The sequence below is a fragment of the Ursus arctos genome, unplaced genomic scaffold (genome assembly GCF_023065955.2).
Source record: "Ursus arctos isolate Adak ecotype North America unplaced genomic scaffold, UrsArc2.0 scaffold_26, whole genome shotgun sequence".
NCBI classification, from domain to species: Eukaryota; Metazoa; Chordata; class Mammalia; order Carnivora; family Ursidae; genus Ursus; species Ursus arctos.
In genome coordinates this window covers 39,980,538-39,994,582 of record NW_026622941.1, presented here as the reverse complement: position 1 = coordinate 39,994,582, position 14,045 = coordinate 39,980,538, and the positions used below count along the sequence as shown (strand labels likewise).

The 14,045-nt window shown below is 61.5% G+C and overlaps 1 protein-coding gene across 1 annotated transcript in view; it reads right to left on the bottom strand.

Annotated features, from left to right (window-relative positions):
- KCNH3 (potassium voltage-gated channel subfamily H member 3) overlaps positions 1–14,045 on the bottom strand; it is a 16,905-nt gene extending 2,860 nt beyond the window's left edge. Inside the window, exons 1-11 of the mRNA XM_026501944.4 lie at positions 13,888–14,045; positions 12,194–12,427; positions 11,586–11,720; positions 10,636–10,769; positions 9,949–10,192; positions 9,410–9,567; positions 9,117–9,324; positions 5,120–5,401; positions 4,628–4,827; positions 3,956–4,205; positions 460–677 (exon numbers count right to left, since the gene is read on the bottom strand). Of these exons, the coding sequence (XP_026357729.3) occupies positions 460–677; positions 3,956–4,205; positions 4,628–4,827; positions 5,120–5,401; positions 9,117–9,324; positions 9,410–9,567; positions 9,949–10,192; positions 10,636–10,769; positions 11,586–11,720; positions 12,194–12,427; positions 13,888–13,963 (2,139 nt within the window). The 5' untranslated portion in view covers positions 13,964–14,045. The remainder of the gene's footprint in view (positions 1–459; positions 678–3,955; positions 4,206–4,627; positions 4,828–5,119; positions 5,402–9,116; positions 9,325–9,409; positions 9,568–9,948; positions 10,193–10,635; positions 10,770–11,585; positions 11,721–12,193; positions 12,428–13,887) is intronic.

The following is a 14,045-nucleotide window of genomic DNA, read 5'->3' as shown; positions in this document are numbered from 1 at the left end:
GTCCCTCGGACTAACCAAACTATCCAGGAGAACACCGTGCTAAACACAGGTTTGGAATTAGCGATATAAGCCAGGAAAATTCAAAGACCCTCAGAGCAGTTCTCTCTCATGGTGAAGAAGCAAGGGGGAGTCACAGGGCTCGTCTCAGAGGCGGCCCAGAGGCCTAGTGCCTGGCCCTCCCCAGGGGTCCCAGCCCTCGTGTGTGGCCCTGGGCCTCCATCCCAGGCTGGCTCGGACGGGCCAGGGACAGCCAGGAGGGCTGGTGCAGCACAGCTGGGCTGGGATCTAAAGGACAGTGTGGCTGTGAAGGGACAGGAGCCGGGAGAGTATAGACCCCCCCATAGCATGTGCGGCTGTTAACACCAGGCTATCACAGTGCCTCCGAAAGCCCAGCCTCAGCCCACCTCCGCAGGCCCCTGGCACCCCGGCTCCGTCTGCACACATTCCCAGTGCCCTCACCTCTGCAGGGCCTCCACCGGCACCCAGGTTGTAGCTGAGCTCCCCTCGGAGGCCCCGGCTGAAGCGTGGGGCAAACTCGGGGTACAGTGCGAGGCTCTCGTGCAGCCCAGCCAGCTGTAGACACTGTAGGACGCAGTAGGTCAGCCCCTTGACATCGGCATTGGCCTTGACCACCTGCTCCCGCCGGGGCAGCTCGCAGCCAATCAGATCACCCTTCCCTGGGAAGCGGAAGCAGAGGTCAGCGAGCCCCGCCCCTCAGCCCCGGACGGGGAGTCCAGCAGAGGCAGCGAGCTGGCCCTGTGAGCTCAGTGGGGCCCGGCGAGCCGGCACAGAGAGCAGCGGAGGCGCCCAGGCCCTAGCCGAGCCCGGCTGCCTGCCTCCGGCTTCTCAGACCGCCTTGGAGTGAAAAGCATGGAGACCCAGGTGCTCAAGCACGTCTGGGATCAAAGCCACCGAGCTGGACCCATTGGAATTTTAGCTCTGAGACAGCTGAGCTGTCACCAATTCTCGTTGTTCCCAGGCTGCCTGTAGCTCCGAACCCATCTCTCCCAGGCCCCATCTCTACCTACGGAATCATCGTATCTACAGGAGACCCCACAATCCGGTATTTTTCAAGCCTCACAGGTGGTTCAGGTGGGGCTCGTCCAGGAAGCGGAGGTTAGTGCCCCACGGGGCGCAGTGACGTCCGGCGGCCACATTACTTCCTCTCCCTGAGCCCTGGTGCTTGCAGGACAGATTCTGTGTTGAACTGAGTCGGGTGCTTTCTGGATCTTACCAGAAGGTGTCATTGGAGGGTTTTCCCACCACCCAGCTGAGGCTGCCACCTGGCTGAGAACATTGTAAAATGGCATCAGAGTCTGCATCCCGATCTCGGAGCTGTAAAGTTGTAGGGAAAAACGTTCCTCTTAGAATCAAGGAACTAGGGTGTCTCCCATCAGGGACATGGAGGATTAAACGAGTTAGTATAGGTGAAGTGCCTGACACGGAGGCGACCAATCAAAGTTCATTTCCTTCCTCGTCCTCCGGACAAGAGTCCCCACACACGGCTCCCAGCAGGGCTGGCATGCTGCGGGCGCCGCGGCAGAGCCCTCACTGCCCTCCCGAGGCAGCTCAGCCCCTGTCGGAGTTCGCACGATCGGAACACCGTTCCTCACCCTCGAGGAAGAAGATGGATCGGCCGCCCCCGCCGCGGGCCGCCTCCTGCTGCCGGCAGAACAGAGCTTAGCAGACTCCTGTAAATGTTCATGGACTTTCACTCAAACTTAAGTGTAGAAGGCATCGCTGTTAAATCGTATTTTCTTGGTTTGGGGCCACCCTTCGGGTTCTTTCCGAGAGCTGTTCGGATCTCAGTGTGCTCGTCTGATGACTGAGCTCTCTCCTTGCGTGTGTCATCTGGAAATGGGAGAAGTGTGTACTTTTTGTCTTCATCCAAAAGGTGAGACAGAATCGAGAAACAGTGCAGGACTGATGACAGAGCTCCGTGCCACGGGTCCCAGACCAGAGACCGCTCGCTCTCCAGGCCGTCTCTCGGCTGCACGCTCCAGCTCAGCTCTCCGGCCCCGTGGGTCTTCCTGGCGCCGACACCCCGGTCCACCTCTCTCCTGCCTCCTGCCCCACAGCTGACTGTGCCTGCGTAGCGTCCGTTCACACATGGAGGTGGAGCCGGAATTGGCCCGCTCGCGGCACGGTGAGCCTCGGCGGCCAGCAGCAGGCGGGAAGCCGCTGGACGTTCAGCTAAGGACGCAGGCGGGGGGCGGGGGTGAAGGCAAAGCAGAACGCCGGCTGGTGGGGAACCAGGCATGCACCCGGGCATCCAGACCCGTCAGGTCAGCAGCGGAAACCGTTCATCTGGAGCATATGGGCAGGGACGGGATGGCTCAAAGGTGGCAAAATCCCAGTGCTGGGGACACAGGCAGTGAGGCAAGGGCCTGGGGCGAAGGTGGGGCCATTCCTGAGGCTCCGTCTTAATGGTGAACATGATTATTCTGCAACCTGGTGCCTGGCATCAGTGAAGAGACGTGCTTGCAGGACCGATGCCAGCTCCCAGCCTCCCTGCTTCCTCGGCTCTGAGCTGAAAACCATCTGTTTAATAATCCGCTCGACAGTCTTGACCAGTCTGCGATTGTCAAAATCTGTTTGCCCTTCTGAATCTCTCCGGTTCCCCCTCATTTCTTAAGGAATGCCAGCCATACGTGAGCGGCCATGATTCCATCTGCTCGAAGTCCTGGCGTAAGAGGCATCTAGGTCCGGAAGCCAAACTCACTAAAGACTCAAAGTGAAAGGCGTGGCAGCCTCTGGCCTCTGGCCTGTCTTACTTCCAAGACCCCTTGATGGTATTTCTTCTCCCATCGGAAGATCACTCAAGGGAGGGGCGAAGGACACACAGTAGCTACCGGCTGCCGGTCTTAATTCTCCAGGCTAGTGACAAACCTCAGCCCCTCCAGGGGCCAGCCTTCTGCGCAGTGAGTCTTCGAGCCCTTGGCCGAGGATTCACCTCCCTTCCAGCTCCTGGGCCAGGCCCCCATTCCCCAAGCAGATCGTAGAGTTCCCACCTGCTGGGATCACCGCTGAGAGCCTCCCACCGCTGGGGAGCCGCGCAGCCCTGTTTCCCAGAGCGCCTGCACGCGCCTTCCTAAAGCCTCGTCGTGTGCGCGTCCTGCCACCCTGAAATCGTGCCCTTTCTTCGGGACACGGCTCTCCCTCGAGCAAAGCGCCTGAGAGCAGAGTGAATGAAGCCTGAGGTTTAGGGTTGGTGGACTAGGTTCTAACCCCTCCTGCCAACTCATGAACCCCTCCAAGCCTCCTGCTCCTTCCACACAAAACCGGCACCACACCAGTGCCTCTGCCGTCGGTTTGTGAGGTCTGTGTGAGCGGAAGAGCCTCAGGGCCAGCCCAGCTGTGAGACTCTTAGGATCCACACTGTTATGACGTCCATTCCACAACTGCAATCGCTTCTTCCTTGTCCAGGGACTTGGCCCGTCTCCACCTCTTTTTGCCACGGAGGGAAGTGTGCAGGCAGAGTCTGAGCCCTGCCGTCACCCCTCGGGGCCCTGGGCCTGCTCTGTGACCGGCCCTAGGAAAGCACAGCAGCCCTCTCTCCAGCGCCGGTGGACGGGCCCTGCCAGGCCAGCCCTCACTGCCCCCTCGCAGCCCCGCCCGAGCACGCTCTCCAGCGCTGCCATCCTCGGTGTCCGATTTTCCTCCTCGCCTGGAAATGCCGATCCTCCCACCCCCTCCCACCCCCCCGGCTGGTGGTCCTGCATCACTCAGGGAGCCTTGCTCACCTGCAGGATAGTTTCCCCCTCCTTGTGTTGCCACCTGCTGGTCACTGGGTCCGCTGTGAGCTCTGCCCGGGGCTCCATGGCTACTCCTACTCCGTCCTGGCTGTTTCTCCCGGGGCCGCCTTGCCTGTGTCCTCTCTCGGTGTTTCTGCTGAGGGGGCCCCCGGTTCCACCCGCCTCCCGCAAGGCCCTGCGTCCTCTCCCCCCACACACACCTAGGATGGCCAGTACAGTGCCGCCTTTGAGCACCTCCATGGAGCCGGAGCAGACGAAGTAGAGGGCCTGGAGAGCGTCCCCTTGGTGGATGAGGTACTCGCCAGGCGTGCAGAAGGCGGGCCGCAGGGCCAGGGACAGTGCCCGCAGGCAGCCACGGCTCGCGGCCTCAAATAGGGGCAGCTGCAGAACCTCCTTGTGCAGGTGCATGGCGATGTCCGCGCGGAGCTCGTCCGGGAGGCTCTGCAGCAGCTGCGGTTGGGGGGGGGGGGCGTGGGGAGGTCCGTGGTGGCGGAACGGAAGGCAGCCCCCAGCCAGCTCCTTTCCCTCCCCCGGCAGCAAGGGGAGGCTCCACACGGGGTACGGTCAGGGAGGGGCGCCGCCTCTGCCTCCCTCCCAATCACTTCAGGCCGCCCAGAGCCGCTCAGCTTTCCTCCTCCCGGCCCACAACTGACGTCAGGGAGCAGAGCCTCCAGGCCTAGCGAGGGCGGAGAAAGGCCTCCAAGCCTTCTTGCCCGCCCTTCGCCCCGTACGTACTACTGTCCCCCCCGGGGAGCGCGGAAGCCGAAATTCCGCGATCCTTGCACCCCAGCCCACTCCTGGGGACTTGAGGCCAAGCACATACTCCTCGAAGGAGCGAAGGCTGGAAGGGCCAGCCCAGGAGGCCTGCGCACCTCGGTGGTGTCGATACCGTTGTTCACGGCCCAGGTCGCCTGGAAGTACTCGAGCATGCGCTGCTTGAGGGGCTTGGGGATGCGGTGGATGCGGATGTAGTCGCGCAGGTCACGCGTGCGGCTGTGGTACAGAAAGCGGCGGGCGTACATGCGCTGGATGATGGCCGTCACGTTCCCAAACACCACCGCGTGCATCAGGGCTGGGGAGGGTGGCGAGAGGGGGTCACCTCCAGGTCCGGCCTGACGCCGCGCTGGGCACATCTGTCCTCTCCCCCCGCCCCCACAGGCCCCTGGGCCAGGCACTGGCCACTGTGCGGCTCGGAGCCCTACGGCCAAGGGGCTCCCCTGGCCCTGGTTCTGCGTTCCTCGGGGCCCCCAAAGCGGAAGGACCCCAGGAAGGACCTGGGGACCCTGGGGAGGGGGGCGTGGGGACCCCCGGGGGCCAGAGGTCTGAGAGTGGGCCCCGGAGGCCGGGAGAGTCGCGGGCCTCACCGCCAATGAGCATGGTGCAGATGGAGAAGATCTTCTCCGTGTCCGTGTTGGCGGACACGTTGCCGAAGCCCACGCTGGTGAGGCTGCTGAGCGCGAAGTAGAGGGAGGTGATGTAGGCGCTGCGCAGCGAGGGGCCGCCCAGGAGCTCCAGGCCGGTCCTGTTGGCCTCCCCGCTGACGCTGCTACAGCTGTCGTTCTGGCCGGAGCTGTTGCCTGCAGCTGGGCTCTGGCCCACCAGGTAGTAGGGGGTCTCCAGTCGGCGGGCCAGCTCCTGCAGCCAGCCTGGGGGAGGGGACGGGGCGGGCCTCAGCCGGCGGGCCGCGCCCCTGCACTGCAGGCCCAGGTGCGCCCGCTCCTCCCCGCCCCTCCCCCTCCGCGGGGGACACGTGGATGCAGACCCACCCCATGGCTTCCTGCCTCTTGCCCCCTCTGCCAGTCCCGCGCAACCGTGTCCACCCCCTCCACCCTCAGCAAGACAAGCACGTGAGGATGAGGCTGTCATCTCCCCAGCCGGGTCCGTTGTGCCATGAAAGGAGCAAGGAGCACCACAGCCTCTTCCCTGAGGCCCCCGACTCCCAGGAAACAGGCCCAGCTGGAGGCCACCTCCTCTACCCCGTCCACCCAGACTGCTCTCGCTCTTTCTCTCAGCTTGCCTGCTCTGAAAGCCGCTTCACCCTCACCTGTCCCCACAACCACACAAGCCACCCAACCCCATGGACGCGTTCTCAGGCACGCTGACGTGGCGTGCAAACGCACCATCAAGGCCCCAGACGGGCTCCGCACAGTCGAGAGAACGAGGACACACACGTGTGAGCACATTCACAGGTGCACAGCCACAGCCACTGACACAGAAAAAGCCCTTGCGCACTTGGGAGAGAGACAAGGGTACACAGGCGCTCGCACTCGGGCACGCAGGTCGGAGCGGTGAGCACGAGCGCACAGGTGAGCACACTCAAAGGCCCCAGGCAGACAGGCAGCACTGCACACGCCGAGTGAGCACACACGCAGACATGGGCCAGCGTCAATGCCGCGTTCTCTGGCCTGGCCTTGGCAGGAAGTGGGGCTGTGTACTGGGGTCTCTCAGGAGCTCAGAGTCCCTCGGAGCCCAGCTGGAAGGTTGTGGGAATTCTCGGGTGTTGGATGGGGGTTCCTGGGTTCCACAGAGGTCCCAGGGGTCCTAGCAGAGCTGGGGGTCAGGGGAGAGGGCAGATCTAGAGTGGAGACACCGAGGGCAAGTGCAGAGGGGGGCGCAGGCCCTCAGGCTCTCCACACTCGCACTCTCTGCACGCATTCTGCCCCTCCCACCTGGACACACCCAGCCTCCCTGCTCCGCACTCTCCCTACCACCTTACACACACCGCTGCCCAAGATCTCCAGGCCCCTCCTCAGCCCGGGAGCTGCCTTCAGCAATCTCACAAAGGCGGGCCTCAGTGCCACAGGATGGGGCTCAAACCCACACGCTATGGGTTAGGGCTAGAGGGCTTCCCGAAAGAGGGGACAATTGGTGCCTGGTCTCAGAGGATAGGTAGAGTTTTGATTCAAAGAAACTGAGAGAAGGTTGTTCCTGATCTAGAGAAAGGCCATCGCGGGCCAACCCTAGAGATGGAGACAAGTGCAGGCAAATAGCTCCGCTTAGCTAGAATGTGGGGTTCACACTGGGGGCGTCAAATTCTCGGCTAAGGAATTTGGGAAGATATGTTAAGGCCTAAGCCAAGGTGAGGACTCGCCCTCCTGTAACTTGGGGTGTGCTGCGAGGATGCACGGGAGTGTGCAAAACTCTTCAGCCACTATTCAGTTGGGCCCCTGACCTGAAGCCAGTTGCCAGGTAAGGAGGGTGGGGGGCAAGGGGTGAGAAGCAGGAGGATGAGGGGAAGGTAGCAGGGGAGCTCTCTTCTCTGTTTTGGCTGTGGGGCACCGGCAGCTCCTGGAGCTGGTGGTGTGGGGAGGCTGTGCTGGGGGCTGGGGGCTTTCATACTGAGAAATGCCCTGAGTGGTCTCCCTCAGTATTTAGCACCATCTTTTGAAAATCCAGCCCATCTCCCCTGGGCTAATGGGAATCGCGGGAAGGGACTCTGTGTCCACACCATGGCCAGAGAAGCAGCACAACTAAGGCAGGGAAGCCCAGGGAAGGCGCCTCCCTGCAGAGCTGGGCCAGGAGGGGATGCCACTCCCCCTCCAGACATCCCTTCCTAGGCTGCCCTCTGGGAGGTCTGGGTGTGGCTCTGACCCAGCTGGGGAGTAGTTTCTCTGGAGAAAGGAGGAGGTGATGATGCGAAGGACTTGGAAACTCCCCTAATGTGAGCTAGTATTAGCCCAAAATAGAATTAAATCCCTCGAAAGCTTAGGGTTCAAGGGTGTAAGAATGAACATGTCTGCAGAACAGCCTGCCTCCCACTTGCCCATGTGCTCCATGGTGGGACTCAGAGCCCCTCCGGGAACCAAAGATATTCTTCATGTCAGCTGAGCAGCTCCTGTAAGGGGATCGGAGCAAAGGAGCCACATGGCTCGGAGCATCTGGCTCCCGTTTGGGAGCGACCTGACCCGGGGATTTGGTGTCTCAGCCCACTTGGGGATCAGGGTCCTGCATTACCGTTATCTATCCTCCAGCGCACTGCCTGTGTTTGCTGGGCGGCCATCCGACCCCAGAGCCACCTCCTGCACAGCCTCCCTCTGGGAAGGGCAGGTGCCAAGGAGCTGACACTGCCTAGAGCATCCGGGTTCCCTGCTCGGCAACTAGAGCTTTGGGGAATATCCAAGTGGGCCTCTGGGCCCCACACCAGCCTCCATGGGCTTGGCGAGGGAGAGAGGATTCACGGGAGCCTCCTCGTCCCTGGGAACTGATCAGAGCACGTTTCTAGGGCCCACCTGCGCTCCTGATGACCCCAGCAAGGAGCAGATGGTCATGCAAGGCCAGTTGAGCAGCTGGCCTGTTGCCCACTGACTGGAACAGGCACTACAGGCCAGTTCCTGGGAAGCCACCAGAAGGCTGGAGGGCATGGGAGGAAGAAGGTGTGTTCGGTTTCAGAGCCTCGGGGTATGAAGAATTAGAACAGGCTGGAACGGAATGGTTTGGAGTTAGGGGTCGGAGGGAAGCTGAGACGGTGTAGGGGCTCCAGTGGGGTCACAGGGCACAAGGTGAGGGGAAGAGACGGGCCGAGGCAGAGGAGGCTGGTGAGGGCCGTGTTGCTCAGGGCAGAGAAGTAGAGCATCTCAAAGGAGTGTGGGTAGCAGGGTTGGATGCCATAGGACTTCAAGGAGATGACGGTTTGGCCCCAGAAGGTCCCTGTGACCTGCCAGTTGCCATTCTGGGTGGAGAGATGGGGGTGGGAGCCTTCCTGGCAGGAGTTAAGATGTGAGTGGGAGGCGAACGGAGGGAGGAGTGGAAGTGGAGGTGAAGTGAAGGAGAGTGAAGACACCAGCGGGGCGCAGAGAAAGGCTGCATTTTAGGCCTGGGGGAGGGCAGAGAAGCAGCTGAGAGAGCCGGGCCTAGAGGTACCAAGAGCGGGGAAGGGCCTCAGCAGGCAAGGTGAGGGGGGGGGGAGATTCCGAGCGGGTGATGGGACAGCACCAGGCATCCCAGGAACCCAGGAGGGCAGCGGCTTTCTGCTGAGAGGGGTGCGGTTCTCAGCTGGCTGGGGGCCTGCAGAATGCGACGAAAGCTAAGGCCACAAGGAGGCCACGAGGCGTGAACAGGACTCCTCCGGGCATCCCACCAGGCCTTCACCACCCACTAGGCCCAACTGCCCAAGAACAGGACTGCCTCAAGCTGGCGGCTCCGTCACACTCACAGCGGGCGTGCACAAACACATCCCCGCTTGCCCGAAAGCCCCGGAAACACAAGTAGAGGCGGACTTGCACACATGGCCCTGGCTCCTCGTATGAGAGCACACACACACGCTTGGACTCACGTCTCCCTGCCAGACACACACTCGAGTAGACACGCTCCTCTGGCACACACGCACACGCGCGCGCCCCCGCGCCCCGAAGCCTCCAGTACCGATCTCCGGCAGCTCCGAGGCGCTGCTCTCGATCTCGCGCTGGCCGATGTAGAACCAGACGCAGGCCACCCAGTGCGCGAGCAGGGCGAACACGGCCATGAGCAGCGTGAGCACCACGGCGCTGTATTGTGAGTAGCGGTCCAGCCTCGGCAGCAGCCGCAGCAGCCGCAGCAGCCGCACCGTCTTCAGCAGGTGCGCCCCAAAGTACTGAGGTGGGGGGACACGGGGAGGTCACCCCAGGGCCGGCCCCACGCAGCCCGCCCCGCGGCCCGCCCAGCCCTGCCGCACTGACCACGTTGACCTTGAAGGCATGTAGCAGGTCAAAGGGCAGCGCCGCGATGACGTCCAGCAGGAACCAGGTGGTGACGTAGTGGAGGCAAATGGACTTTGGGGCAAACACCACCTGGCCCGACTTGGACACGAACGTGGTGCGGAAATTCAGCACGATGTCTGCAGGAAGTCCGGGTGGGACTCAGCATGGGATGGGGGAGGAGCCACACCTTACCGGGCGCCTGCTCGGTATCGGACACTGTCCTGGGCCCCGGACCATCTTACTTCTCACAGAACTCTAAAGGGTGGACATTGTTGTGACTATTTGATGGAGGGAGAAACTGAGGCTTGGAGAGGCGATGACCAGCTCAGGGTCCTATAACCCATTAGCAGTAGAGACATGTTTGGAACCTAGGTTTGATTTCAAAGCCCACAGGTCACAAACAGGGGGAGGACACAGGGGACACTTGTCGGCAGGCACAGAAACCATGTAGACTCTCCCCATCAGAACCCGAGGGGTGCCCGGCACAGGGTGGGGTGGGAGGCACAGGGCGCACGTACCAAGAATGAAGAGGACCTCCACGGCCAGATCACAGACGCTGGGGGCACTGCGGGCAGCGCTGGGCTCCCGGGCTGTGCTCACACACACACTGTAGGGCACGGTGACAGCCACGTAGAGGGTGGCGAGCAGGATGAAGCCGTCCCAAGTGGCCCTCAGTGCCCCACAGTGCAGCAGGATGAAAGGAGACTTTCGGATGGCGGCTACTTTGTACTCGGGCAAGTTTGGCTTCTCCCCAAATACCCCCTGAGTGAGGCAGGGCAGGGCAGGTCCGGCCGGGAGGACAGGAAATTGGCAGAGGCTGAGTTTGGATAGGGTCTGGGACAGGCATGCACCTCCTTTCTCTCCCCACATACTCAAAGCTACCTCTGACGTAGGCATTCCAGTCCCCACGTTATAGATCAGAAGACTGAGGATCGGGGAGGCCACTGACTTAGCTGAGGTCACTCCACTGCTTGAGGGAGGAGCCAACATTGATCCAAGGCCCACCTGACACCAGGGCCAAGACTGTATCTTTGATGGATCAGGCATCTGACATTCCTTCCCTCCCTCAGTCACAACCCCCAAAGTACTGGTGGCGCCTGGGCTGTCCCCTGGGCATCCTCTCTCTGGTGGGCTTAGTTCCCCGCCCCATCTCCTCAGCTTGCCCCTCCCCTGCCCCCAAACACACACCCTTGTGCGCAATCCACCTTATTGAGCTTGTGCTTGCCCTTGGGCTGTTTCTGCAGGTGCCCCGACAGGTGGTAGAGCACAGCCCGGCTCCGCCGCCGGTTGGCATTGAAGCCTTTGGCGCCTGCCCGACCATACCGGCGCCGGCCACCACCTGCAAAGGAGGGGCCCATGAGGATGATGGGGGGAGTGCCCGCACACCCCAGCCAGGCTTTTGGGTGTAGGACACCAGTTGCTGGCCCATGAGCTGGTCTAACTCACGGACCAGTTAGTCTGCTTAGAGTTGAGGGCTCGAGCATCCTCATTTCCAGGGGGCACTCGCCAGCCCCAGCATGGGCAGTCCTGTGGGTGCTTATAGACACCCCCCCCCATGCCTGCTTCCAGCAGGAGGAGGCCTGGATCAAGGCAAAGGCAGGAGAGGATTTCCATAGGGAAAGGCCTGAGAGAAGAGTAAGGAGGTGGTTCCCAGGGCTGGGGATGAGGAGTGGAGAGTACCCCTGGCATCCCCAGTGGCAGCCAGCTTCTGATGACAGCTTTCTGAGCTGGTCAAAGGCCTCTGCCAGCCCTTGGAGGATACAAGAGGGGAAAGACCCCAGGGACCCAAAGCGGGCTTTGGTCAGGGCTCCCAGTCAGGTCTGTGCAGGGACAGGTACCACGTGGGTCTGCGCTCAGCCCCACTACTTGGTCAGAAAATGGTACCTCACCGGCACTAGTGGAGTTTGCTGCTTTCAGTTTCTTAGTAAAATGGACTTTAAAACTCTAACTTTGTCTCAACTGGTCTATTTGGAAACAAGCTTTCCTGGGCATGTGGAAATGAGAGCAGCCCCGGCCTCTCACCCAGCAAAGCGGGAGTTAATGAATGCAAGACGGTAGGGGGACCCACAACCCCAAGCTGGGTGCCAAGCCCCCCCCCCAGGCCGGAGGTACCCAACACCACAGCAGCTAAATCAACAGCCCCGCAGGCACCCACCTGTCTCCTTCCAGTTGTCGGGGCCCCCTCGGTTCTTGGTGTCACTGATATCCTTGTGAGAGACCAGGAAGAGGGCCACCTCCCCTTTCTCATTCTTTATGGGTATCACATCCAGGAGACACCAGAATGGGAGCCCTGGGCACAAAGACAGACTCAGCCCAGCTCCTATTCGCCACCTTGCCCGAGGTGACAGAGGTCCCACTGCCAGCCCTGGCCAAGACACAGGCAGGATCAGGGCTTTCCTGGGAGGGGAGGGGCAGCCTGGCTCCATTTAGGACAGGGTTTGATGGAACAGGGTCGGGGAAGGCGAAGGAGAGCAGAGATGACCATCAGACATGTGTGTCCATAGATCTGTCCTGCTGAGACGGGGACATTTTTCTGTTCAGGTGAGAAACCCAAGATCGGAAATTGAGTAGAGGCTGAGGTGAGGATGGAGGAGAGAAGCCAGGGGCAGTGGACGCGGTGGAGAAGGCAATGGGTAAGTGGGAAGATGGGGTGAGATGGGGAGATGGAGATGATGGGGATGGAACACAGGGACAGTAGATGGCGTGGATGCCAGGCTGGGGGAGACCTCAAAAGTGAGGTGGGCTGGCCAGGTGGCCCCTCACCGCTCTTCCGGTACAGGATCAGCTCAGCCTTGAACTCCTTGTGCTCATCCAGGGCCTTGCGGATCTGTTGGCGGACAAGCTCACTGGTGTCTGGCCCATAGAGGAAGGAGCAGGCGCAGCCCCGCTGCATGACCTCGGCCCGGGAGAAACCCGTGAGGTCGCAGAAGCCATCAGAGCAGTAGACCACGGGGAAGAGCCCCGCCACCTGGGCGTTGCCCAGCACGAAGTTACTGTCTGCAAGAGAGCACCTCTCAGAGGAGGCATGGGGTGAAGGGGCCCAGGGTCTGCCACCCCTCCTTTCCTACACGCCTGCAGCCAAAGGGCGGGTGTCACAAAACCCAAGAACCCAGTGCGTGCGTGTGTGTGTGTGTGCGCAAGCGCGCGCAAACCGGGGGTTAGGACAGGCACTGATTACAAACAGGAATCAGTGTGTCACCTATGTAGAGAGCCCACTCCTACCAGTGTGTGTATGTGTGCACTCAGGAATCCACACGTGAACCCGGAGGCTGGCGAACGCAGCCCTGTGTGGGAACTGTGTCCTCTGGACTGTGTCCTGAGCAGCTTGGGGTAAGGGGTAGAATGGCCGATGCCTAGGGGAGGACTGCACGACCGGCTCGAGGCCGCCTCAGCCCTACTCCTACCTCTGCCAGCTTCACTCACCAGCTAGGTACCCAGGGTGGCTGTCTGGCTCCTCTCACTGGGACCCACCTGGATGGGAGGCGGTCCAGGCCACCACCCATTCCGCACTCCCTGTGCAAACCCCAGCTGCCGGACCTGGTCAGGAATTAGTGAATGTGATGGAGAATGGGGGTGTAAGAATGGAAGCTGAACTGCACAGCCTGGAGCCAGGAATGTATTGGGGAGTGGGGGGCACTGAATCAGCAGGCTGCAGAAGCCAAGCGCAGGGCAAAGCAGATGGAGAAGCCAGTGTGTGTGTGTGTGTGTGGAGGGGGTGCTCAGTGATGAGCTCCCACCCCCTATCAGGAACTGCAAGACCATGAGGACCATAGGCAGAGAGCTGGGAAGCCCCACTGGGATGAGTATGAGGGAGGAGAAGGAGGGAGGGGGTTTGCACCACTTTCCCTGTGTTCAGAGCCCTGGGAACCCAGGATCCAGAAGCCCTGGTCACCTACTCCAAACTTCCCCAGTCTTGGGGGGAGTCCCCAAATCTAGGTTTTTGGGTCTAGAGGGGCTCTGTGGGTTTAGGCTGGTGAGTTTAGGCGGTGAGGTGAGCTTGGACTAACAGTGCGCTCCTAATCCCGCCTACTCTCTCTCCTTTTTGCAAACCTCTTTTCTAAATCCGTCTTTTAAACCCTCTGGGTGTCCCTGAACACCGCTCCTCTGCCTCAACCCCCACCCCGCCACTTCCATGGTAGTCTGTAGGATAGCGCCAGACACAGGGATGGGCTGAGTTAGACCGACTAGGTCGGGGTTCGCGCCCTCGCCAACAAATGGCATCCTGGGCCCCAAACCCGGAGACTTCCGGCCGTTTTGCCTAACCTGGGGCAGAGTGGACCCCGAATCTTTGAGAAACGGCGTCTGAAAGGAGATGGTGGTCCCGGCCAAAAGCGGGGCGTTGGGGAGGGAGGGTGAGAACAGAGGGCGCCAGGCCGAGATGTCGGGGTGCGGGACCTGCGGGAACCCTGGCAAGAAACTGCTTCTCTGGGAGCCAACGGGGCGAAGGTCAGACTCACGCGTGCCGTCGAAGCGCGTGGCGATGGTGTCCAGGAAGGTGTTCTGCGGCGCCAGGAGTCCCCGCATGGCCGGCATCTTAGGTGGCCGTAGCCGCCCGCCCCATCCCTCCGGGGCGCGGGGGCTCAGCACCGGGGGAGGGCGCCCAGCTCGGCCGCCC